Source organism: Mercenaria mercenaria, unplaced genomic scaffold, assembly GCF_021730395.1.
Source record: "Mercenaria mercenaria strain notata unplaced genomic scaffold, MADL_Memer_1 contig_2168, whole genome shotgun sequence".
Taxonomy (NCBI): Eukaryota; Metazoa; Mollusca; class Bivalvia; order Venerida; family Veneridae; genus Mercenaria; species Mercenaria mercenaria.
Window position 1 is genome coordinate 30554 of NW_026460209.1, and position 24554 is coordinate 55107.

Sequence of the window (24554 nt, forward strand, 5' to 3'; positions counted from 1 at the left end):
ACAAGTATTAACTGCCGTTTCTAAACAGTATTTCATTTAAGTCCTGGATTTCATACAAGTAGTAACTTTATCTCCACAAGTATCTGCTGCGCTCGCTCCGTTCACAATTCCTCTTACAGTTCGTATGGTCGTATGAAATCCAGGAAACTGACTGTCCAACTTAAATAAAATACTGTTTAAAAATGGCATAAGATCTTCCGCCGCCTCCCCCCCAACCCCCCCACTCCCCCGCCAAAACAAAAAACAACAAAAAAAAAACATTGCACTGTACAGTGAAGTACATGTAATTTTGACATACTGTCTAAAAACATAAACATGTCAACATTTATTTTATATGACTGATAATTAACTCAGGAGGTTTTTAGTGTTTGTTAATATTTCTATTACTGTTTCACGAAGCATACTTCTGACAAAGCTTAAACTAAGAAGAAAGATGTTTCTCGAAAATAAGGTCCCTTTTAATATTCAGATAAATCGCAGGAACAGTGTAAAATTAAATGTTAGAATTTTACCACAAGGTCGGTTTTAGGACAAATCTTAAGATATTTTTATGTAAAACTGATCCAGGATGTATATTTGTAACAGGTCAAACTTATGAACTGATAGTCTTAATAACATTTTACAATGCACGTACTCGTGTTTCGTAAAACGGCTTCACATTTGGCTGCATGGCATCAAATTTTGATATGCCGCTCCAAATCACACAACACGGTTTCAGTATGCATTAGACGGCACCAAGCTTTAAAGAATCGTTTCGTTGCGTTAAACGTCTTCACATTGGGACTGCATGGTATCAAGTTTTTATACACCGCTCTTAATTACACAAAGCGGTTTCAATATGCATTAGACGGCGTCAAGTTGTAATAAATCATTTCATTTTACACTGCACGCAATCATGTTGTGTTAAATGGCTTCACATTGAGCTGCATGGTATCATGCTTTTTTTTGTATGATTTCATAGTACGGTGCATTGCAACAAGTTTTTCAATGCATCGTTCCATGTTTAAATAGATGGAATGAAGTTTTGTATTAAATGGTTTCAAAATACAATGCGTTGAATGCAAAACTATTGGACGGGGTGGAGTTTTAAACTAGACGGCGTTGAAATGCACTGTACTGACTGACTTGTTTATGAATGGATTGTATATTTACTAATTTTGGCGGTAACCGCCGCCCATACAACAGCGCTTTTTTCCCTGTCCGTTCTGTTACTCAACAATATTTAAGTGGAATTAAATATAACTTGTAAATGTACCCAATAAAAAAGATGACATGTCATGCGCAGCAGCCAGATTCCCAGCTCAAAAGTCAATGTCACACTTGCAGGTCAAAATCCAATGTTTTTTGTCTTCGTAGTCAATACCTGTCAACCATGAAAGGATTTTACTATTACATGGCATAATTGTTTCCATAAGGAGACAATGTGTTTAATGCAGCACCCTCCTAACGCAAAGGTCAATGTCACAGTCAAAGGTCACTAGGTTTTATTCCCTTTCTGGCTCATAACGCCGTCATCCATTGAGGAAGTTTAATATTGCCTGAAATAAATGTTCCCCATATTAAATGAATGTTATATATGATACCTGGACCCAATTAATCCAAATCGTGTTTTAACATATTGTATATACATATATATTGACAACAATTGTTCATACATCATTGACAAATAGCAGATCATTACATTTGTATGTAACACTTCGGCAGCGTAAATTAGTTGCCTTCCAGTAAGAGACTTTGTATTGCATGGCAATATGTCATTAACTTGTTCACATTGTCCTTTTGACTTTGAACACGGAGAGAGTAAGAGCGATGCAAGGCGCATCATAAATCATTGTAAGCTAACTAGTGGTGTTTTTGCTCTATATCGTTCAAAGGCTCGGCTCAAATGCGTTCCTTTATTTGTTCCTCGATTGCCTGTTGGATATATGTCTATGTTTTCTAATCAAAATGTTATTGATAAAAAGAGAAAAAAATGTTTATCACAATGTTCTGTTCAGTATATAATATATATCTTTAGTTAATTGAATACTTCATGTTTCCTAAACAATAACGAGAGACAAAACGCAAACGTTTGTCGATAATGCTCCTGTCGCAGCAACCGTTTACTGTAGCTTTGCTACTGTATTTGCATATTTTCGAGTAGTCGAGCGAGCTGCTGTCAATTCGACATTTTTTATCTTTAATATTTCATTGTTATGTGTTGTAGTGTAAGCTGTTATATATTTAAACAGAGAAACCTTTGAAGATAATTGAGAACTTACATGTAGCGACAGCAGAAATCAACGTAAGAGTGAATGCGGATATCATCCTAACTTGTAGAGTCGACCAGAATTCAAACAATAGTGTTTGGCGACATAACGGCAAAGAAATTAAACCGTGTGATAGACTACGTGTATCAGTACAGGAACTAGAACATAAACTTACAATCTATAATGCTACTTTAGAAGATGAGGGTGATTACACAGTTGATTATGGTGATGTGAAATCAAACACAACTCTAACACTTAAAGGTAGTTTTGACAATGGAAGATAATTGTAATGTAACAATGTAAATGTTAATAGTTTGTATTTCCTTCTTGACATTGCAAACCTATACATACAGCAATATTTTAGTGATGGATTATTATTAGAAGGTTTTCATAAACTTTTAACTTATGGCATTGTAATTGTCGTGTATTTTACTCGACAATGGATGGGGAGTTTTTGCCTGTAAAGGCACAAAATAAAACCTTGATAAATAAATTATCTGAACAGGACAAGAAAAACTTTAGGCGCGAGCCATCAAGAATCTATTTTCAAGTGCAATTCAATAAATACAGCTCCGAAATACATAAATAAACTATGGAAGGATTCATGAAGACATGATAAAATGAATGCAATAACAATTACCTGTAAAGGCACAAAACAAAACCTTAATAAATAAACTATCTGATCAAGACAAGAAAAACTTCAGGCGCGAGCCATCCAGAATCTATTTTCAAGCGCGAATGCGTGATGTAACATCCGGGAAAAGTTAAAAAAAATTGAGACCCGGGATGCAAATCTTGTTAAGACTTTTAATTAACTGGCAAGTGTTAGAAAATGTTAGATGGATAAATGAAGCGAAATTTATATAGGATCGGGCTGTATGGAAATAATACAAAACAATAACACATAAAGACATTTCATACAATATATACACGGAACGAGGACAATACAACATATAGGCAAATTACTGATTCAGTGGTTTTGGACCTCGTGACATAATCTTATTTCATCTCATGGTACCAATATAATATAACGTAAACAGATACGATATGTTCATAAAGATAAAGACTCTCTGAAGTTCACGGCACCCCTATCCGCAAAAACATGTTAACTATTCATAAGTCGTTTCCCTGATCATATTTCTGCATCAAAATCACACACTGAAATTTGTAAATCACTACTCTAATATTTTCTGAATAATGAGAATGCGTTTTATGTCCTATGTTAACTATAAGTTTACCTATCAACAGTCATCTAGTTTGAAACTAAATGCTTACAGTTGAAATTATTATTCTCAAGTACGAATATACTTGAGCTATCTGACTAAAGTACTTGATCTTCTAAACGTAGATCTGAGAATGACCCACATTCGTCTCCTGTATATTTTGGATTTCCAATATTGCTATTTTTATTTTTGCAAATCTATTTTTATTTGAACCAATCAGACGACTTGTTCGAATATCAAAGATTAAGAAAAAAATGTTCAGTCAGTCCAGGGCTCGAACCCGGTACCCCTCGCTTACAGAGCAAGTGCCCTACCGACTGAGCTAATCGTCTATCTAACACTTAACGACATAAGAATTGTAAATAGCAAAATAGCAAAAACCAAGGCTAAATATAGGTTTTTCAAGCTTTTAAGCATTTTGATTGGCTAGCGGAAGGGCCATCAGAACGAGGCTAGCAATAGCTCGTCTTCCAATCCTTAGCGTAGCATAATAGGAGATGCACTTTTGATTCTTTAGTAAATTATTATAGTTGCGTCAATAGACTAGTCTTAGCATGGTAAACTGTTTGTTAAGGTTTGGTCAAACCTAGATAAACGCTTAATATAGCACCGTTTTACTGGGTGCTATATACCAAGATCAAATATTGTTTAAGGAATTATTATAATTAAGAAATATACTCGTAGATAGCTTATTATTTGCAGCTCAGATGAGACTGGAATATAATTCTTATTACAGAAAATCCAGTGTTCACAAAAAAACTTCAAGACATGTTAGTTTATGTCGGCGACCCAGCAATTATCGCATGCAAACTCAATGTTTCTGACAAAGCAGTAATATGGCGTCATAACTACAAACCTGTAGTAGCAACAGACAACTTAAAACTTGTTGCAGATACCTGTACCCACTGGTTAGCGATTTCGAAAACAAAGATGACAGATTCAGGATATTATTCGTGCGCATGTGGCATAGAATCAACAACGGCTTCCCTCAAAGTTTCAGGTATAACACCTATAGTTTCATAGAACTTAACAATACTGTACATATCCAGTTTATTTAAATGCAACACATATTTTAGATATCAAATATTCTTGAATATTTTAGTTATATTTCTGTAGCATTGACACTATAGTAACATGTGAGTTGAGTTTTGTGCTTCCTTGGCATTGTTTTAAAAGCTACAGCATAACTTTTCATTTTCATTTCTTGATGATGTAACAAGAAATTCGGAATGAAAAATAATATACAAACACATTGAATTGCAATTGTAAAACTTAACTTATACCGGTTATAATGCGTAGCTTGAGTGTTAATGCACGCTATTGAGTGTTTGTGTCCACTATGGACATGTCACTGCCATTTACTAAGATGTTTTTTTTATATCTTGACGTAACACCTGGTTATTGGGGTACAGAAATTGTCATTTTAATCAGGAGCAGGATATTAAAAAATTCATATTGCAATCATCGCATAAATATCATTAATAAACTTGAAAGGGCTTAATGAAATGTAGATAGAACCTGCTGCCAAACCAGTTTCCTTTTGTCTTGTTGCATCTTATGTACTACTCGCATGTAAATAAAGCAATACAATATGGTTAAATCAATAAACAGCAATGTTGTCAAATAATTTCAAACAGAAAGACATCTGATGATAACCGAAGAATTGCATGTAACTACACCAGCGGCAGATGTCAGAGAGAATATGGATATTGTTCTAATGTGTGCGGTCAACCTACATACGAATGAAGTGATATGGCAACATGACGGCACAGACATTACACAAGGTATAAAACACCTCGTCGCAGTGCAGGGGCTAGAACATAAGCTTACAATTAGGAATGCAAAGTTTGAGGACGATGGTGATTACACAGTTGCCTTTGGTGAGAAAAAGTCAAGTACAATCTTGACAATAAAAGGTACGACGTGTTGTGGGTCAAATAATTGTTAACACATTAATGTAAAAATGTTTATCATGGTAGTATTAAATACCTACATTTTGGTGTGTTTAGTGACGAAATATTGTCATGTTTAATCATTTCTAACGTGTTAGATATTGTTGACAGTTCAATGTGATGCTTTTATTCATGCTTCACATCAGAAAGAACAAACTATGCGACTTCGGATATATTTTAATGTGTTTGTTGATTTCGACATGTGAAATATAAGAAATAAAAGACCAATCAAAATAATGTTTACTCGTATCCTATACCTTTTTGCAATAAATTAAACTTTGTTACTGTATACACGTTTTGAAAGCTTTGACGACACCAACGTCTACTTTATGTAAGGTCGAATTTACCAAAAACACCATACAATCTCTTGCCTAAAATGCGAACGTGTTATTCATATTTCAGGCAACCTTAATCTTTTACACAAAAAACAACTGACAGAAGATCTGTTCAAAAATTGGATCAGAGGTGCCCTAGGTATAAAATATTTGAAACTGGGCATACAGGAGTTTGCTGAAAATTCCGTACAATCGCATCACTTTGAAATTATGAAACAGCTTTCATCTGTTGTGAATATATGTACAAATTGTACAGTAGATATTCTTCTCCCGTCACACATGCAGGGACAGTGCCCCCAAAAATCAAAGTGTCTGTGTTCTAAACAGCGAAAAAACAGGAGGATTTGTCAGAGACAAGGATTTTGTAGTAAGTTTTATGATAAGATACTATTTGATCACCGATTCTTCGACTTAACGCTTATGAACACAGATATTCAATCATGGGGCACCGATCCTTGGAGTGTTGCTACGTGCTATATCAGCACTACTGGTTACAGAGGCAAGCTGTCGGCGAAAGAAGTTGACTGTTCGGGATTATTGAGTATGTTGATCAACAACAATTTTATCCATAGAAGTCTCGGTGACGTGGAAATAAATGGAGAAACAGACCTATTTAAAAAGGTAGAAAATGGGTTTATCAAAAGGTTCATGATCTCTCAAATCACACACACACACACACACACACACACACCCACACCCACACACACACACGTACGCATGCTCATGCGTGCACACACATGATATATCTACATGTATATCAATGAGATGTCTTAGGTTAGAAGTGGTATATATGTATCATTTCAAACCATGTGTACATTGTTCGAGCCTATCTTGAACAGTTGTACCGACTATTCAGCGTTAGTGTAACATGTCATATATATTCGTATTCGCTATATTCCTTTACATTAAAAAATTATGATATTCATTTTTTATGAATAGCGAAAAGCGTCAATGTTAAGAAAACTCTGCTTAGTGGTTGCGGGCAGCTGTTTTGATGGGAGAACATTCCTTAGATCACGTCGCAGTTGTTCTGATTGGTGATCAGAATGAACAGAATGCAGATATTTTGATGTGACAATATGTGTTCAATTTATGATATAACCTTGTTTACAAAAGGAGCGGAACTGTAAATATAAGAAATGCATTTGAGTTCTTGATTTGCTGATCGTATTCTGTCGTGCGTTTAGCATGTACTAAAGTAACAATCATTTTTTATAATGTCTGAACAATAAATTAAAGCTAGTTTTGTTAAAATTCAGTAAAAGTGGCATATACGTGTCATTTTAAACATGTTTATATTGTTCCATTCTGTCTTGAACTTTGGTACCGAGTGTTAACGTTTATGATGATTGTCATAAATAGTATGCGAATGAGAATAGTTTTGTTTAAATTCCGTCTTTGACTCAATCTGTATGAATATTGTGACAGGCGAGGGATGCACGCAATGACATACTTCACAATATTGATTTGTTCAAAGCTGTATTGGAGATTAAAGACGCCAAAGGCGAAGCCCCACTTTCCGGACAACCAGGTGCTCAAGACGCCATTGGTTATCTGAATGAGGTACTTTCTGGAATATTCTTATTATATATATATATTCAGTTTTGTCTTCATGTTTTAATGATATAAGGAACCAACATAATTTTTCAGCTGATGTTCCAGTTTTAAATCATAGGGAAGTATATTCAATGAGAAAAGTAGATTTAAAATGGAAAATATTACGTTCTTATCTGATACATGTTTATTAATATTCAATGCTTATAACCAGAAATAGAAAATAGTGTTTTATTCAATAAGGTATATATATATATATATATATATATATATATATATATATATATATATATATATATATATATATATATATATATATATATATATATATATTAGATTACGAGCATCGAATTCTTCAGAATTAACTTAAAAACTTAAAATTTACCTCCCACCCAGGTCTCTTTGACGTATTGGTGGAGGACTAATTTTTTTTCCAGATAAATATCTTGTATCACAACGTCACTGAGAATAAATGTCTCGCCCGGGGATCAAACTTATGACCACACGATCCATACATCTACGCTTCTTTTTAGTTAAGCGAACGATTTTTGAAAAGATATGCACTTGTGAATTCTCATTAAAGAGATGCGAATTATTATTTAAATCTCAATTATTGTTTTTACTGCATTTTGGACTAACTCTAAGTAATGTTTCTTTCGAACGCCATTGCAACAAGAAAGTCTAGGAAAACCTATAAATGATTTTAGCTACTTTGATTACGTGTCCTATATAATCATTCTAGTGAAGTAAATATAGAAAAGTCCTGTTGCAGGGAAGATATTATTAAAATTAACATTTTTTATATAGTTATCAATAACATTTTTTATAACACTAACAAACAATTATCATATTATCATGTATTGCAAGCAGTTGGAAGGACTTTGAATTAAAAACATTTAATCTATAATATAAGAACTAAAAATTGCTTACTACATGTAGTAACACAGTTTCAGTCTGTTTAAATATAGTTACCAAAAATGCAGATCGATATATGTGATTCCCAAGATTTTCACAAGCGAATACAAGATATAAAAGAACATACAAGTGATCAATTAGCGAAGATAGAGGAAGCCAAGAAGCAGGTATGAAACAAAATCTCCCCTCCTTTGAAAGTTTAGGTTTATGTACTAGGAAACGTGTATAAGATAAATTGTCAAGTTTATTCAATCAGTATTATTTCAGTTAAATGCTTTTAAATTTATTTTCTTTCATTGATTTTATCATGGCTTGTCTAAATACTATTTCAATCTAATAAAAGTCTAATAAATAATTTTCTTTTATGACTTAATAAAAATATCTGCATACACGTAACCAAAGAGTTCATAGCCGTTTTAGATTGAAACTTAAATACTACTTGTATTTAGTTAAAAAAATTATTTCAAATGGCTTAATAAATTCTTTTGTTTTGCAGCATTATATAAAAGTTCAACAATTAGAGCAACAACTGAAAAGTATGTAATATTGGTAATCAGATATATTCTTTTCAAATCAATTTTGCAACTACCTATTTGAAGACATATTATCTACTAAATTTAAATGTTTCTTATAATTTTCAAAGTTTTAGCCAACTTTATTAAATGTCTCAACTGTTACAAAATCTTTATAAATTAAGTGTTTACTACATAAGATCGAATTATAAAAATGAAGTAAACTGTACAGTGTGGAATGGAGCAGGATAAATATTTGTTTCAGTGACAGAGAAAAACCTTCAGCTGATGCGTGATCTCTGGTCAACACCGGAAAAAAGTAAACCCAAAGGTATATTGTAAATATTTTTTTTTTCATTTTCTAAGGTGACAACCTTTCCCAGTTATAAACACCAAATATCCTACCGTGTTACGCAACACATTTTTTGCATACACACTGAGAAAAATTTCTATCCGGCAACTTCACATTTGAGGGTACATGTTTTGTTATATTTCATTTGGGTCGAAGAGGGTGGGGTGCGTTGACTGGGATAGAGTCACACCGACACCGACTTACAATATATTAAAAAAAAAACATTTTCAAGATATCAAAGACTTCAATGTGCACACCTCTGTGGGTGTCTCTAAATTATATTCTGGTACTTAGAACATGTGTAAATGTTGGCTTCAGCTCAAACCTGGGCTAGATGGCGTGGACTCTAGCTTGCATTTCCACTACGGTACATGAACAGACTCAATCGAGCCTTCAATATTTTTATTTACTTTGTGTTGGACGTCCTGTGGTTTAACACATTTTTTAATTTATCTGATTAAAATACAGTGGTTAACTAAGAAACGGCACCTGTTTTTTTCTAGTCTTCGACGACTGATCTGATGCATTAATTTTCCTACTTAATGAGGTTCTTCCAGCAAATACTTATTTTGGACTGAACATTATTACATGTTACAGCCTGAATTTATGCATACCAGCTGATGTATATTCATACCATTTATCAGAGGAAATAATATCAATAGATTACATTTCAAAATATTGTTGCACATTGTCTTGTTGGCTTCCTTAAGTCTATATCGACTATGGTATGCTGTTGTGACCAAGGTCGAAGTGGACGAGCTTCTGTGTCTGACCCTCTTTTTATTAAAAGCGACTCTAATGGCTTCCTCTCCTGCCCTAAGTCACCTGTTTTCTAAGATGTCAGCCACCTGCTATTGACTTCTAGAAATTTGTGTCTATGCCGCATGCTTATGGACAACTTTGTAAACATCCTTGAATAAAAGGTGTGGCCGAACTCTGTTCCTTGCAACTGTGACAATTTACCTGTAAAGCGGGTCCATTAATATGCATCCATGATGTTTTCTGTGGACGTGACCAAGCCAGCGTAGACGGTGTTGGCGAAGAAGGGTGTACACTGATGGAAGTCCCGTTCTCGTGAGGACGTCATTGTTGGTAATATTTTCTTTCAAAAATGAAACACAGTACTCTTCGCCGACAAAAACTATTGAAAACCTTTACTTTCTTGCGATGCATGAGTTATGCGGAAATCATTGTCATAGAGTCAGGTACTGGTGACAAAGGCTTTGTAGACGATCATTGAGGGTGCCTGCTTTTTCATTTCTTATGTCTATTTTTTATCAAGTGGAAGAGCGTTGGATGTGTTAAAGCCTATATATTGGAACTGTACGACTACTTTCTGTTCCACAAGGTTGTTGATTTTGAAAAATTCTGTTAAGCCTTGACTCAAGTTTTACGTTTTCATTTATTCAATTCTACGTCCCAAAAGACCACATGCTTCTGAGAACATTTTCGTTAGTATTTCTAGCCCCTGATTGGAAGCTACTGCAGCGTGATCTGCAAAGAGCATTACTCTGATTGAAACCTTTGTGGTCTATTTCTTGGCTTTGAACCTTGACAGATTGAACAGACGACCGTCAGATCTGGAATTGAAGTAAAGACCGTCCTTGGATGAAGAAGATTCCAAAAAGTGTAGGGGATAGTATACAGCTTCGACTCTATTGTTTGCTCTAAATGCGACTATTATGTCTACATAAAACTGGACATTATTCCGTCATTGAAAGATCAAAGTATGTCGAGTAGTTTCGGAAATCAGCCTATCTTCAGGAGCATTTTGAAGAGTCCATGTCTACTCATAAGGTCGAGTGCCGTTGTTAAGTAAGTTGAGTTGATTTAGGGAGAATATCATGGCTAAGTGAAAGCACACTGAAACTCTCGATTTATTTTTTCGGCCATTTGCTGGAGTCTGGTTAAGGTTATAAGAGCAACCAGTTTTCTAAAAATGCTGAGAAGCGAGATGCCTCAATAGTTGTTGCAGACGCTGCGGTCACCCTTGATGTTTTAGAGATTAACGATGCTAACGTCTCTAATGTCTTTTGAAACTGCGCGTTCTCTACAACAGATAGCTAGGAGTCAATGTAGTGGCTCTAGCAAGCTAGGTTTTCTAGTATATATGACTTCAGTTGCTATGGAATCCTAGCCTTTATCCTGTCCTGATGGAAAAAGGCCGATAGCTATGGCATGTTCCTGAGCTGAAGGCTCATTGTCGTGCTCTATCACCATGAGTAGTTGTCCATTACATCAATTGCTAACTGTTGAACGGTGTTTTCTCTGACGTACTGCTCGGGGTAGTGTCCCATTCATCTATTCAACGGTCAAGTTTGTTGGCTTTTAAGTTTATACTTGCACAAGACTTGGATTAGAGGGCGCTGATTTCTTAACGACTGGTCCGATTGCTTTTTATGCCATCGAGCACGCCCTTAATTTGACTGTAGTGACTTGGGATTGCTTGATTGTATTGCAGAGGTAAGACCAATTGTCATTAACAGAAGTCCAACTATTTTCTGGACATCTATCATGGCAGATCTTAGAGAGTCAAGTGTCACCTTTGATGGCTTGTCCTTGTGGGATTGTTCGGCATCCATCAGCGAGGTGAGTTTCGTTATGGTCGAACTGGATCAAGTTTTCTTGCCAAAATAGAACTGGAGGCGTCGTATGATGGTTTCCTAAAGTTGTTCTATCATTAGATTGAGGCTTGGTTATTGTCTGCTACAAGGGAGGTGTCTAGAAAAGCAAATTCAGATGACAGGTGTGGCAACCTTATCTTGCGAAAATTGACTCTGGGCTTTCCTTTCTACTTTTTCTTATTGAACATTTTTGGTTTTAACAGGATGTGATGGCACACAGGGAGTGTCAAATCGGCGCTGTGAAAGTGTCTTTTAATGCGAAAGTGTATCAGATGCCTTGGCAAAGCTAATGTTACTGACTGGACCTTAGATGAAGCCATGATAACATGTGCTGTTCCGTGGAGCTCAAATTAGAAGTTGGTCACGTATAGCTTGCGATATAAACACAACTCTAAAGGAAGTTGCCCGTTTTCATGGCACTTCGTAACTCCAAATCAGCCTAGGCAGTTTGGCCAAGTATCTTTTTCATTTCCTAAAAGAGCATATTAATCGCCCAGTACGATAAGCTCTTCTTGTTGTCGAACCTACATCGGTGATTTGCAAATGTTTGAAGTCAGCGACTTTAACCACTTGGCCACGGAGGCCTCTAGAGGCCATGAGAGTTGGGGGTACTTGCAAAGGAGATTATTTGGTCCACTGGTGTCTTAAGTTGCAGGCTCATCAACCGTTCGGTAGCTAAGCCTATCTGAAGCTTGTCAAGCAGTGTTCTTAACAGCAAAGCTAATTCCGTGTTCACATGTTTCCGCCTCCTTACCCTGCAAGAAGAAAGTATAATGTGATTCCTGCAATCCATCCTCAGCTAATCGAGTTTCTTGCGGTACAGCTTTGTCGACATTGAGACGCAGTGGCTCATTGGTGTGTCTTTCTTAAGTCAGAGGTGGTCACGAGATCAATCGAAATACCAGTTTTATGGTTTGTGCATTCAAGCATCCGGACACTGAAGGCTGCATTCCTTGTTGTTTTCATATTCATTGGTGCAACTGTCAACTTGTTTAATTTATGCTAAGACTCAAGCACAACGACAGGAAGGCGGCTGGAAGAAGGATAACATCTGTTTGACTGAAGGCTGCTCAGTCTATGGCGGATTTAGCTGGCTGTCTAAAGAAGTAAGAGAAATTCTCTAACCGTCGGGAATGACGTCTGACGCCTTGCTTAACACCAAGTCAGCTTGGGCTTAGAACCTGTAACTACAAAACCAATTGTTGGTTTTACGCTGGAAACTTAACAGGAGTTTCCTGTCTAGGACACAAAACCTGCGTAAGTGGTGTGGCGAGACTGATTTGGCCTTAAGCATCATAATTCCCCTGTCGTTTACAATGACAGAAACCAGAAGAAAGGTGAAACCAACACATCTGGGACCATATTTCTCTTGAATCGCCACTCATAGGCACTACGTATTGCCCGAGATTCTATGTACTTTCATTGAGAAACTTAGCACTCTCTTCGGAGCTGGCAAGCGGTGACAGCTTTAAGCCAAAGTGACAAACGCAACACACACTTAACTGCTATAATTCGCATCAAGCAATCAAAATGTCATAATGACGCACAAAAAGTTACAGATAAATGTCTTAGCAGTGATATGATGACAATGTTCTTTTTTTTCGACGTTGTCTAATGATTTAGATGTAAACTGCAATATTATAAACAGGCATATGATTTAAAGGCGCTCATGATAGTTTTTGCGGACGGATCGATATTTACCCCAACACCGTGCCAATTTGGTTGTTTCTAATCGATGTAGCTCATTGCAGAGTTGGAGCGGTCTTCTGCGAAAGCCCGGAAGTAATTATCTAATGTCGCGTACGGCAAAAATGCGCAAATTGTTGCATGTTCGCACGCATTTAGTGTATAATATGTATCATATACTCACTAGTGGTGAGGGTAAGTATCACCATGGTTACAAAATGTATACATTTGAAGTACTTTTAGTTCAAATTGCTTCAATCGGCATATACCCGCGTCTGTAATTTATACCGGCGCTCCAACTATGCATTGAGTCACATCCGTTTCTAATCCCGTACCGTACCCATACCGTGCATCCGTATTCGTAAAATATAGGTTTTGTTCGTAGAAAGGCGGAAACTTACATCGTTCTATGACATCAAAATACTTCAGAAACACGTTAAAATTCACTTATTAAGAAATCTGCCGTTTGATAATTTGATATATCTCTGAGTCATTTGCTCAAACACTGAAAGAGTTTCCGTGGCATTTGCTGAGAAGCCTTTAACCTGTACTCTTCAAACTTAGTGGGATGATTGGCTAAATGGAGTGGATAACACCTATAGCTTTTAAGATCAATATGTTAAAGGTAAAGGATGCGCCAGCCGAAAGATCAATATGTTAAAGGTAAAGGATGCGCCAGCCGAAATGATGAAATAATTTCTTTCTATAGAAATCCAGAAAAAAGTTTGTTCAATCACACTTTCAGCGAGTTTATTCCAAATGTTCCTAAGGTGAGCGACCTTGGGCCATTTGATCCTCTTGTTAAATATCTCTGCCTTAAGCTGTGGACAAATACAGAATACTGTCAAGAGATTGGCTGAATATGCCTTTGTTTGAAATAAACATGTATTACGTATTTCGTAGCAACCTGCGTTGTATAAATGCCTGCCACACCCCACCTCGTTGTAATTTGATTTATAATGCGAAATCTAATATGGTGACCTATCAATTTTCTTTTTGATTTAGATAAGGTAGACATAACCAAAGGTATGTGCAGAGTCTGATTTAATTCTATTATGTGAAACTCGATAAAATAGCAGAAGTACCAACTTAAAATTGACAAAAATATGCAAAAATAGCCCTTGGGTCTGCTGAACAAGTATTCTTTTCTTTACAAAATCATTTTCGTTTGATTTATCTGAGCATGCTTCAAATAGATATATTGTTTCCGTTATAAAATTTATGCTGGTTATTGTATTTTACTGAAATATATTTTAGGAGTATATAAGTTTTAAAAATGTTAAAAATAGCATCATATCTATGGGCAAATAATGTTGAAACAAAGCTAGTGACCTAGTATTTTTATTCCATTTTTCAATAAATCATAACATGATTTTTAATACAGAACATTTTATCAAAATCTATTATTGGGAAAAGAATTACGAAACTGTAGCGACCGTCTTTAAGTTATATCTCATGAGCTATAACTATTACGAGCAATATGTTTTAAAACTGCATTTAGTTTATGATGCGATTTAATCGTATTTATTGATACTTGTTCAGTTAGATTTACAGAACTAAGGGAACTATTTATTAAAATATTACAGTGTAAAGCTTAAGGAACTTGTAGCTTATTAAGAATCAGTTATAAAAGACATTAAGAATACGAGAGATTGAGAACAATGAAATAATTATAACAGACTTTGAAAATTTATGAGTTAAAAACAGGAATACAGACTATTACGTCATTCTGATTTTGTATCAAATAAATTTAATGAAACAAAGTGTCGCGTGTACTTTCCGAATGAATTTGACTTTTACCTTAAATTAGACCCATCTTTCAGTTGTATCTCTTTTACAATTTTATACGTTTTTATGTCGAATAACATTGGGTGGACGGATATATCAGTGGTTTGCACACTGGCCTTCCAATCCTGAGGTAGCTACTCGGGAATTTTCAGAAACGCTTTTCAGTGTTTCCCACCCAACTAGAGGTGTACTGGTCAGGAACCCAGGCAACCCTTGCGTGTATCAGTGCTATACACTGGGCACGTTAAAGAACCAGGCTGTCTTTTCGAAACGAGCTAGGCTAAGTTAGCCGGACAAGCCTGTATCTGATTTCTGATCTCTCTGTCTCACTCTGTCCCTCTGGTCAGATCGCTCTGTGTCTGTACTAGTAGAGGATGAATTATGCTCCCTGTGTGGCTGCATTTGAACTATGTAAAGCGCTTTTGAACGTGAAATTGATCATGAAAAGGGCGCTATATAAATCTGGTATAATAATATTAATGATAATAATAATTTTTAAAAGTAGCCAAATTATAACCATGAAATACTTTTTAATCTGTTATACGACAAGCAGTAGGTGGGGCTATCTGACCGAAAATAAACTTGAATCGTGCACTTTGTAAAAAAGTTTTGTTTTCCACCTCTCACATTGCTATTATCAGAAATAAAAACAACTGATGTAGGTCTAAAATTTACCCGCACCCTTAAAGAGAAATAAGAAGGGTCAGAGCGTTGATGTACGGAAATTAATAATACTATAAATATCCGATAATGTCATGCAACATATATGCAGTAATAAATAAGTAACCAGTATTGCAACTTGGAAATAAAACACGACTCTTAAATGTGTCGGAACATAAAGATATTTCAGCAATTTATCCGCAAGATCAAGATCAGATTTGATGAAATGCTTACAATCACATAAATGTTAATATTAGATTTTCATCTGTATGCCTTATAAGCCCTTTAAAACTAAAGTACGCGATGTTCTCTTAATGAAAGCATGTTTTCTAAAAAAGAAATATTTCTTTTAGATATCACCAGTAAAGTAACATAATAATGGTGCGTGAATTTTATGTTCATTGTCAGCCGTGGTAAAAACAAATGATAAGCGTTTAGTAGCTGAAAATATGTTGCTCAAGAAGAGGACTCCAGACATCCTGAATTGATACCGTATTTGGTAATATATATTGTTTTTTTTTTCAGATGGCTACGATACGTTTTAAAATCATCATGCCTTATGCCATATCAACAACTAAAATATAAAAATTTGATATTTTTATAAATAATTCTCCATAACCTTATAACAGAAGTACACACTGTAAATACTTCTTTATGTACGAAGGAAAATGTCGGTGCATAGCTCGAATAATTTTATTTTGACACCAATATAGTATTACTGCTTTTCAACAGTATTTAACAAACTAATCTAATAATCTATATCTGCAGTAGCCTTTCTTACGTTCCCATAATCCAGTAACCTCATTATAATCATAAGCTACGTAAACATTTAACCAACATTAACTGGCGTAATTACGATCTGAAAGTACAAAACAGCGCTTCGACAATGTATATTAGCATGTTATTTAACAGTGTTCTGCACAATACGGAGATATACTTGGACGACTACCCAGCTGAGAAAACCATATTGGAGAAGAAGACGAGAAGAAGAAGAAAGTTTATTAAAGTCTCACTTTCATACAGTACATAATATATAAAACATAAAATGCATGTATAAAACCACTCATTATGAGTTATGAGAGACTATATAAGAAAAATTTACAATATCTACAATCTGTATTAAATAGCATATTCAGTATACGTATAATTTACATTTAAAGCAATTCATAAAACTTAAAATCATGGAAGCGCATTGCTTGCTGTAAGAGTTTAAAAGATAAATCAAAATCACTGAGACAGCAAATAAAGCAAATAAAACACTTACTATTTTACTTATACAGTATATTACGACGTGTAGTTAAAATATCTAAGCAGGTTTTGGAATATATTTTAAAAAGATTACTTTCAGACATAACAAATATAAACTTCTCAGAAAATTGAAAAATTAGAAAAGTTTGTATCAATATCATTTGCTTTCTGTAGTAACTGAAATCTCGAATCATTATACAATGGGCATATAAGCAATGTGTGTATTTCATTTTCTATTTCATTATTGCAATTAAAACATTTACTGTCTTCAAGAGCTATTCCCTCGTACCTTCCAGTCTCTATTCTTAAGGGCGCAACCCCATAACGAAATTTAGCAAATGCACTTCTCTGATTTCTTAAGAAATCGCTATTCTTTACATAACTCTCCGTTTCATATCCCGATTTAAACGATTTATACGTTCGTAACTTATTTCCACTCTGCCTGTTAAGACCGGTGTCTGAGTTCACAATACATAACCAATTCTGTTTATAGTCATTAAATATATATCTTTTCACACTGTTAGCTATTCTTTTGCGTAGGCTTCTATCTTTTGAATTCGTCAATCGGCATCAAAACATTTGACTTTTCAGATTGTTTCTCGACATGAAAACACAAGTTTTCATTGGATGTCCTTAATCAATATGTCCATTTAAAGACTTTTTTTTGATCAGGCATATTATTTAGTCTGAGCCAGTGGTTGGTTACCGCTTTCCATTGTTTTGCGATCGGCGGGAGCCAACCCATGTCTCCATTGACTGCACAGTTCAATGTTTATTTGCCCACTCCCAAATAAAATACAAAAAGTGGAAACTCTACCCAGCAAACACACCACGTTGTTACAACGTTGTTATGACGTCTTTTCCTGACGTTGTAACAACGTTGTTTTTTGGTTGATAATGAAAGGTGCGTTGACGTCTTGTCACAACGTTGGAAAGACGTCTTTTTTGCAACGTTGGAAAGACGTCTTGTCCACAACGTTGGAAAGACGTTGTTTTTTGGTTGATAATGAAAGGTGTGTTGACGTCTTTTTCACAACGTTGGAAAGACGTCTTTTTCACAACGTTGGACAAACGTTGTTTTTTGGTTGATAATGAAAGGTGCGTTGACGTCTTTTTTGCCACCTTGGAAAGACGTCTTTTTCACAACGTTTGTAAGACGTAGTTTTTTCTTTGATTGTGAAAGGTGTTTTGACGTCTTCTGCAGTGTTGGAACGACATATTTTTCACAACTTTGGAAAGATGTATTTTTTACATTTGAATGACATCTTTTCTCAATGTTGTTTCGTCTAAAAGCACAAAAAAAAACCAACAGTCTATGGTTTTAAACAAAAGTGTACTGAATAATAGAATAGTCACAAGACGTATCTTAACATACTGGGTCTAGTAAGAAAACATACTAAATATGATTCAACTGAAATGTTTTTATTAAAAAGTACATATACCATTGAATCAAAAATAAATTTTGTTGATGCATGTAATCTGTAAAAAGAGCTGTTCAGGGACAGCAACAGTCAATCGACTATTCAATAGCTTTTTAACAAAATATTTCATCAATGAATACAACGATAAACTCTTGTGGAAATGGGCAACCATTTTGCTTGAATGTAATAAAGTGTCATAGCATATAAAAACAAGAGCTGTCATAGAAGCAGCATGTTTAACTATTTTAAAACTTGATACTAAGTGAAGAAATATTATCTTGAATTCTAGCATAAAACTGCTGTTATTGTCACTTTTCGGGGGTGTCTTAACAGGAGAGAAAACGTGTATTAACAGAGAGATTCTCGCGCTCACATGCTGTTGTAACACCTTTATATTTATGCGCGTTCCGTGGCAAAGCGTAAACGTATTACGGCCCCAAAACGAATAATTCAAAAGAAAATGACGTGAACGTGATAAAACAAACTTTACCGCGCATTTCATGGGAATTTAATGACGTTGAGGGACAATATATTCATTTACTTGGTTTTGCGTTTTATGCCAGAATAGCGTTAGCGCATGTTATTTTCGTGTTATAACATCTACAGAATCCCTCGGGAATCATTGGTACCTGGCTTGGGTACAAACCAATCCCTCGGGATTCTGGAGATGTTGTAGCACGAAAAACACGCGTTATCCCTACACAATTACTTTATGTTTGAACAAAAAGCATTGAATAATAGCCATAAATGAGTGAAACTGCCTAAAATTCCTTTAAATAATTCAAGAAATACTGGTTCGATACCACACTTCGGTCTGTGAAATCTGATCTTAGATGCTGACAGAAAACAAGTAGGATAGTTCTGCATATAGTTTGTACAGTCTAGCTAAAATCTTAAAGTTACTCACCCACAGTTTGGGTGAAATTTTTCAACATCTTCCTTTCAAAAAGTTTAGCAGAGAATGTGTATTTGACACAGAAATGTTATCTAAAACGGTTGAGAATAAAATTTAGATATTGGTAAAAATGCAACAGGAATGTAAATTTTCTGCAATATTTCAAATTTAGTATACTACATTCTGCACAAGATTTATTGTTATTTAATGGTATATCTTGCTTTATCATTCCAATAAGTTTGACTGAACCAATTTCCAACTCCAAAAAAGACCATAATTTATCCAAACTCGTTGACAGAGTTATCTGCTGTTGCCTATAGATGGAAATCATGATAGTAAGTAAGTAAGTGTTCAAAGTTTCAAAGCCATATGTCGAATAGTTTTGACAAACACGTACTTGTACGCAAACTGAACCAATTTCTAAGTACAAAAAGGCCATAATTCAGCCAAAATAGTTGACAGAGTTATGAACACTTACTTACAGATGGCGATCATATAATAAACAAGTGTTCAAAGTTTCAAAGCCACACATCAAACAGTTTTCACAAAACATGGACTGGTAAGAAATTGTACCAAGGTGTGACGCAAAGCTGATGCCGTATCGAGTAGGATAGCTATTCTTATAGTTCAAATAGTAAAGTTATAAAGGTCCAATTGCGGCATCTTTTATGCAGTTTCCGAAAATGATTTTAATAAAAAATCTTGCAAAAAAGTTCTATGTAGAACAATCTGAACAAAATACATTTTTTTTTCATATATAACTTTCAGCCAGGTCATTTAATATTGATTTATGTGACAAATTATTTTTATTATTCTCAAAATCACTACAAATGGATAAAGTCTGCCCATCACTTAGCTTGAGACAACATTAACCTTAACCAACAAATTCTTGATTTTGCCTTGTGAATGAGTAATCTAATCCATTCACAAAAATATTAAGAATAAATAAAGTAAAGTTTAAGTGTAATGGACTGGCAAAACAATGAACAAACAACTGCAAATTTTTGAAAAACAATTCATTGTGCAAACTTTTTTTCTCGAGATACTATTTGAAATTTCTTCAACTTGTAGAATTTTAAATTATCTGAAAAAAATTCCAATAACACTGCATCTAGAAAATGAAATGGATACAAGTTCTTCAGTTTTGTATACAACAAAAAATCAAACTTAACTTGCACTGTTTTCACACATTTCATGTATATCACTTTTCAGCTGCATTTAGAATTTACTGAAAGATTCATTTTGTAAGTAGAACTGTTTTGCATTTAACACATTTTAAATTCAAATGTTTGTGTTTTAGAGCAGATTACACAGTATGTAAGTCATGATTTCTGCTATTTCACTATTTCAGATTTCCTTTTGAACTGGATTTCCATCTGATAGTGCATATGTCAGTCACAGGCACTTCTCCCACTCCTAGCTCCCCTTCCTGGTCCTATGTCTACGCAGGCTGAAAATATACATTTTAACACACATGTAAACTTAAACGTTTTGTTAAAAACTAGAAGATGATCACACATATTAGAATTATGTATAAAGTTAAATGTATGGTAAGGTGACGGTGTATTATTTTTAATGCATGACATACTAATTTCTTTACTTTATCACAAAGTTTATACGGTAATACAGTGGGTGGGATAGCGCCGATGTCGTGAATTCATTTCGGACATACTGAGTTTTCAAAATTTCTGGAGCCCTGAATACATTGGACGGGTTCATTCAAATGCTAGAATTTCTATTCTTACTAACACCATTCTCACGTAAGTATGATCAAATATCATTTCTTAAATATTTACCCTTCAAGATCGAAAACAATGTTGTCCTTTCTTCTCCCAGTTTGCTTTTCCTCTGATGTTAACATGGTCATTAGTTTCATTGTAATCAACCTGTGAAACAGAATGAATTTGGTGATAAAAAGTTAATAAACAAGAGCTGTCTCCGTAGGATGACACATGCCCCCGATGGCACTTTGAATGAATAGTTATGGCCGATGTTAGAGTTTAGGATCTTTGACCTACGGAGCTGGGTCTTGCGCGCGACACATCGTCTTACTGTGTCACACATTCATGCATAGTTATTTTAAAATCCATGCATGAATGACAAAGATATGGACCGGACATGCCCATCAATGCACTATCATGAAAAATGATCTTTAACGTCTAAGTGTGACCTTGACCTTTGAGCTACGGACCTGGGTCTTGCGCACTGCACGTCGTCTTACTGTGGTACACATTCATGCCAAGTTATTTGAAAATCCATCCATCGATGACAAAGATATGGACCGGACACGCCCATCAATGCACTAATCCTTTAACGTCTAAGTGTGACCTTGACCTTTGAGCTACGGACCTGGTCTTGCGCACTGCACGTCGTCTTACTGTGGTACACATTCATGCCAAGTTATTTGAAAATCCATCCATCGATGACAAAGATATGGACCGGACACGCCCATCAATGCACTATCCTTTAACGTCTAAGTGTGACCTTGACCTTTGAGCTACGGACCTGGGTCTTGCGCACTGCACGTCGTCTTACTGTGGTACACATTCATGCCAAGTTATTTGAAAATCCATCCATCGATGACAAAGATATGGACCGGACACGAAAATTGCGGACAGACCGACAGACTGACAGACCGACAGACCGTTCAAAAACTATATGCCTCCCTTCGGGGGCATAAAAAGGTACAATTTGAATCTATATCACTAAAAATTAAATCAATAAGACAAGTATGCCAAGGAGCAGAGTGTTGAGCCCGCCAGCTGTCAAGTGGACCTTGGACCTAGGGACCTGGTTCTTGCGCATTACACTCCGTCTCATAATGGTAAACATTCATGCCAAGTTACATCAAAATCCCACCATGCATGAAGAAGAACTGCTCTGGACAAACTTCAGTATGACCGTAAGCCTCTTAACTGTGACCTTGACCTTTGACACAGGAACATGGGGTTTACGCATGGCACACCTTCTTACTTAGGTAAACATTCATGCCAAATATAAACAAGATTGGTTCATGCATGTATAAGTTATGGTCCGGACAAAATCAGACAGACACAAGCACATACATCGAAAGTGGCGACTATATCGAGCTCACCGTAAGTGGGTTCAACAAAAACTTGACACAAGACAAATACAACTCTTGCAATATTATTATTTTTCATTCTCTTAAAGTATTCTTCTAAATTTAAAACATGCACAAAAATGCTTGTGAAACACGATTCAGATGAGTTTCAGTTAAGTTCACGCATATTTTATTCAAGAGGAAGTAAAAAACAGGTAATAAATTTATGGAAACTTTATTCCAATATTACTTACTTATCAAACACCATGATATCCTTGTACAGCTAGAAATTGCGCCACTGGCCCATGAGTAAGTGTTGTATATAAGCAGAAGATAAAGATTCTATTCACAGTCCCCTCATAGATGTTCTTCCAACAGCAGACAACATGGAAACCTGTCAACAGCAAAAAATTTCAAATTAGAGCTACTTTGTAATAATCTACATTTAAGCACACACAACAGTAGTACACCCATGCATAAAATAAATTTTTGAGAATTTACTGTCTTGTATTTTAGATGTAAACAACCTTGAATCAGTTTCACAACTAGTTTACGGTTAACCTTTAGCCTACTAGCAACAAGTGATTCTGCCTTTGTGACCAGTGCAGACCAAGATCAGCCTGCACATCTGTGCAGGCAGATCATGGTCTGCACTGTTCGCTATTCAGTCAGTAAATTTTCAGTGATCACCCCTTCGAAAAATAGATGGTACTGTCCAAACTGAACGATGGATCAGTTCATTTTAGAAACTTAGCAGGGTAAAGGTTAATGAAAACTTATGCCTGACTAAACTCAGACATACCAAAGTCTTTGTAAAACAGATCCTAGGTTTTCTGCACGAGGCATATAATTATGTTACTAGTCAAAATAATTCGCCGTTCAGATTGTTTTATATTTGTGACGGGCAATCTAAACGTCAAAACTTTGAAGGACCAAAATAATGGAATATAAATCACAGTACACAGTCATGTAAAGTTATTGGTTTTGCGTTTTCGCATATTTGCATGTAGAGGCACGGTAAACTTTAATCGTGTACAGTACATACATACATTTAAATCACCAGAAAATAAGTAATTTTGGATATTATTTGATAATTTTGGCATAAATCATTGAGAAATTGAATCCCCGTTCAATACATGTAAGTTTATTTGAATTTATGACTAATGTTTGAAAATAATCGGCATTTAAACCTATAGCATGTAAAGCGTTGGCAGCGATGAAAATTTCCAACTATTTTGGTCTTTCGAGTGTTTGACGCAAGTGGGTTTACTGCCCATATGAAAAGAATTATCCCAACATTTCCTAGGATCGCATCAAATTAGTTGGACTATTATGTTACTTCTGAAGAGAATCATCAGGCATCAAACGAATGTGAAGCAGTATAATAAATTATATTATATGGAGATGTCCAAATACAATGAAACAGGATGTTTCGGGACAGTGTGATAACTTGACTGTCGCTGTCTCAACATGTCTAAACTTATTTGGCACAATTTCTTTCAGGAAATCTCTAAAACATGTGACGTCACGCAATGGCTTTGACTACAAACAAAATGTTAAAACTGTTGATTTTATGTTAGTCAATATGGTGACAGCGACAAGTAAGCATAGTTCCGGCTATATTTCTGTTGCCTTTAGATAATGGAACAACCTGTTCACACTGGCACTTCTGTTAAATTTTCTTGTTGTATGGTGGATGGCGTGTGAATGCATTGCACGTTATTATGCAGAAGGGGGGATGGGCAGGGACTTTTTTCATATACAGACTTTTGGTGGCTTGATAGAATTTTGATCCGAATTGATAAAAAAAAATATTGATAGAATCTGTGTTTTAAGAAAATTGATGCAGTTAGAAAAACATCACTGTTTACAAAAAAAAAAAAAAACATGGACGTCTAGCCGCTCACTGTCTTATCAGTTCTAAAAATAGGAACTACAATGGATTTGTTTACAAACACCTTCTAGTCTAGTCCTATATCATGACCCGCATAAAATTAGTTTGACTACCACACCCCTAGCCGCTTCCAACAAGTAATGCTGTTTGGTGACAGATATCAACATACAAATGGCATGTAACTG

General features: G+C 35.3%; 1 protein-coding gene and 1 long non-coding RNA gene across 2 annotated transcripts in view; one reads left to right on the forward strand and one right to left on the reverse strand.

Annotated features, from left to right (window-relative positions):
- The window catches only part of LOC128552217 (uncharacterized), a gene marked incomplete at its 3' end in the record, with an annotated part of 44201 nt that overhangs the window by 11064 nt on the left and 8583 nt on the right, over nt 1-24554 (forward strand). The window contains exons 4-11 of the mRNA XM_053533248.1: nt 2232-2510; nt 4209-4472; nt 5110-5388; nt 5827-6380; nt 7188-7322; nt 8282-8395; nt 8725-8764; nt 9006-9071. Coding sequence (XP_053389223.1) covers nt 2232-2510; nt 4209-4472; nt 5110-5388; nt 5827-6380; nt 7188-7322; nt 8282-8395; nt 8725-8764; nt 9006-9071 — 1731 coding nt within the window. The remainder of the gene's footprint in view (nt 1-2231; nt 2511-4208; nt 4473-5109; nt 5389-5826; nt 6381-7187; nt 7323-8281; nt 8396-8724; nt 8765-9005; nt 9072-24554) is intronic.
- On the reverse strand, nt 20111-21339 carry LOC123544568 (uncharacterized). Its single transcript, XR_008369014.1, has 2 exons — nt 21211-21339; nt 20111-20864 (listed from the first exon to the last, which is right to left on the reverse strand). It is a non-coding gene; the product is annotated as an uncharacterized LOC123544568 (long non-coding RNA).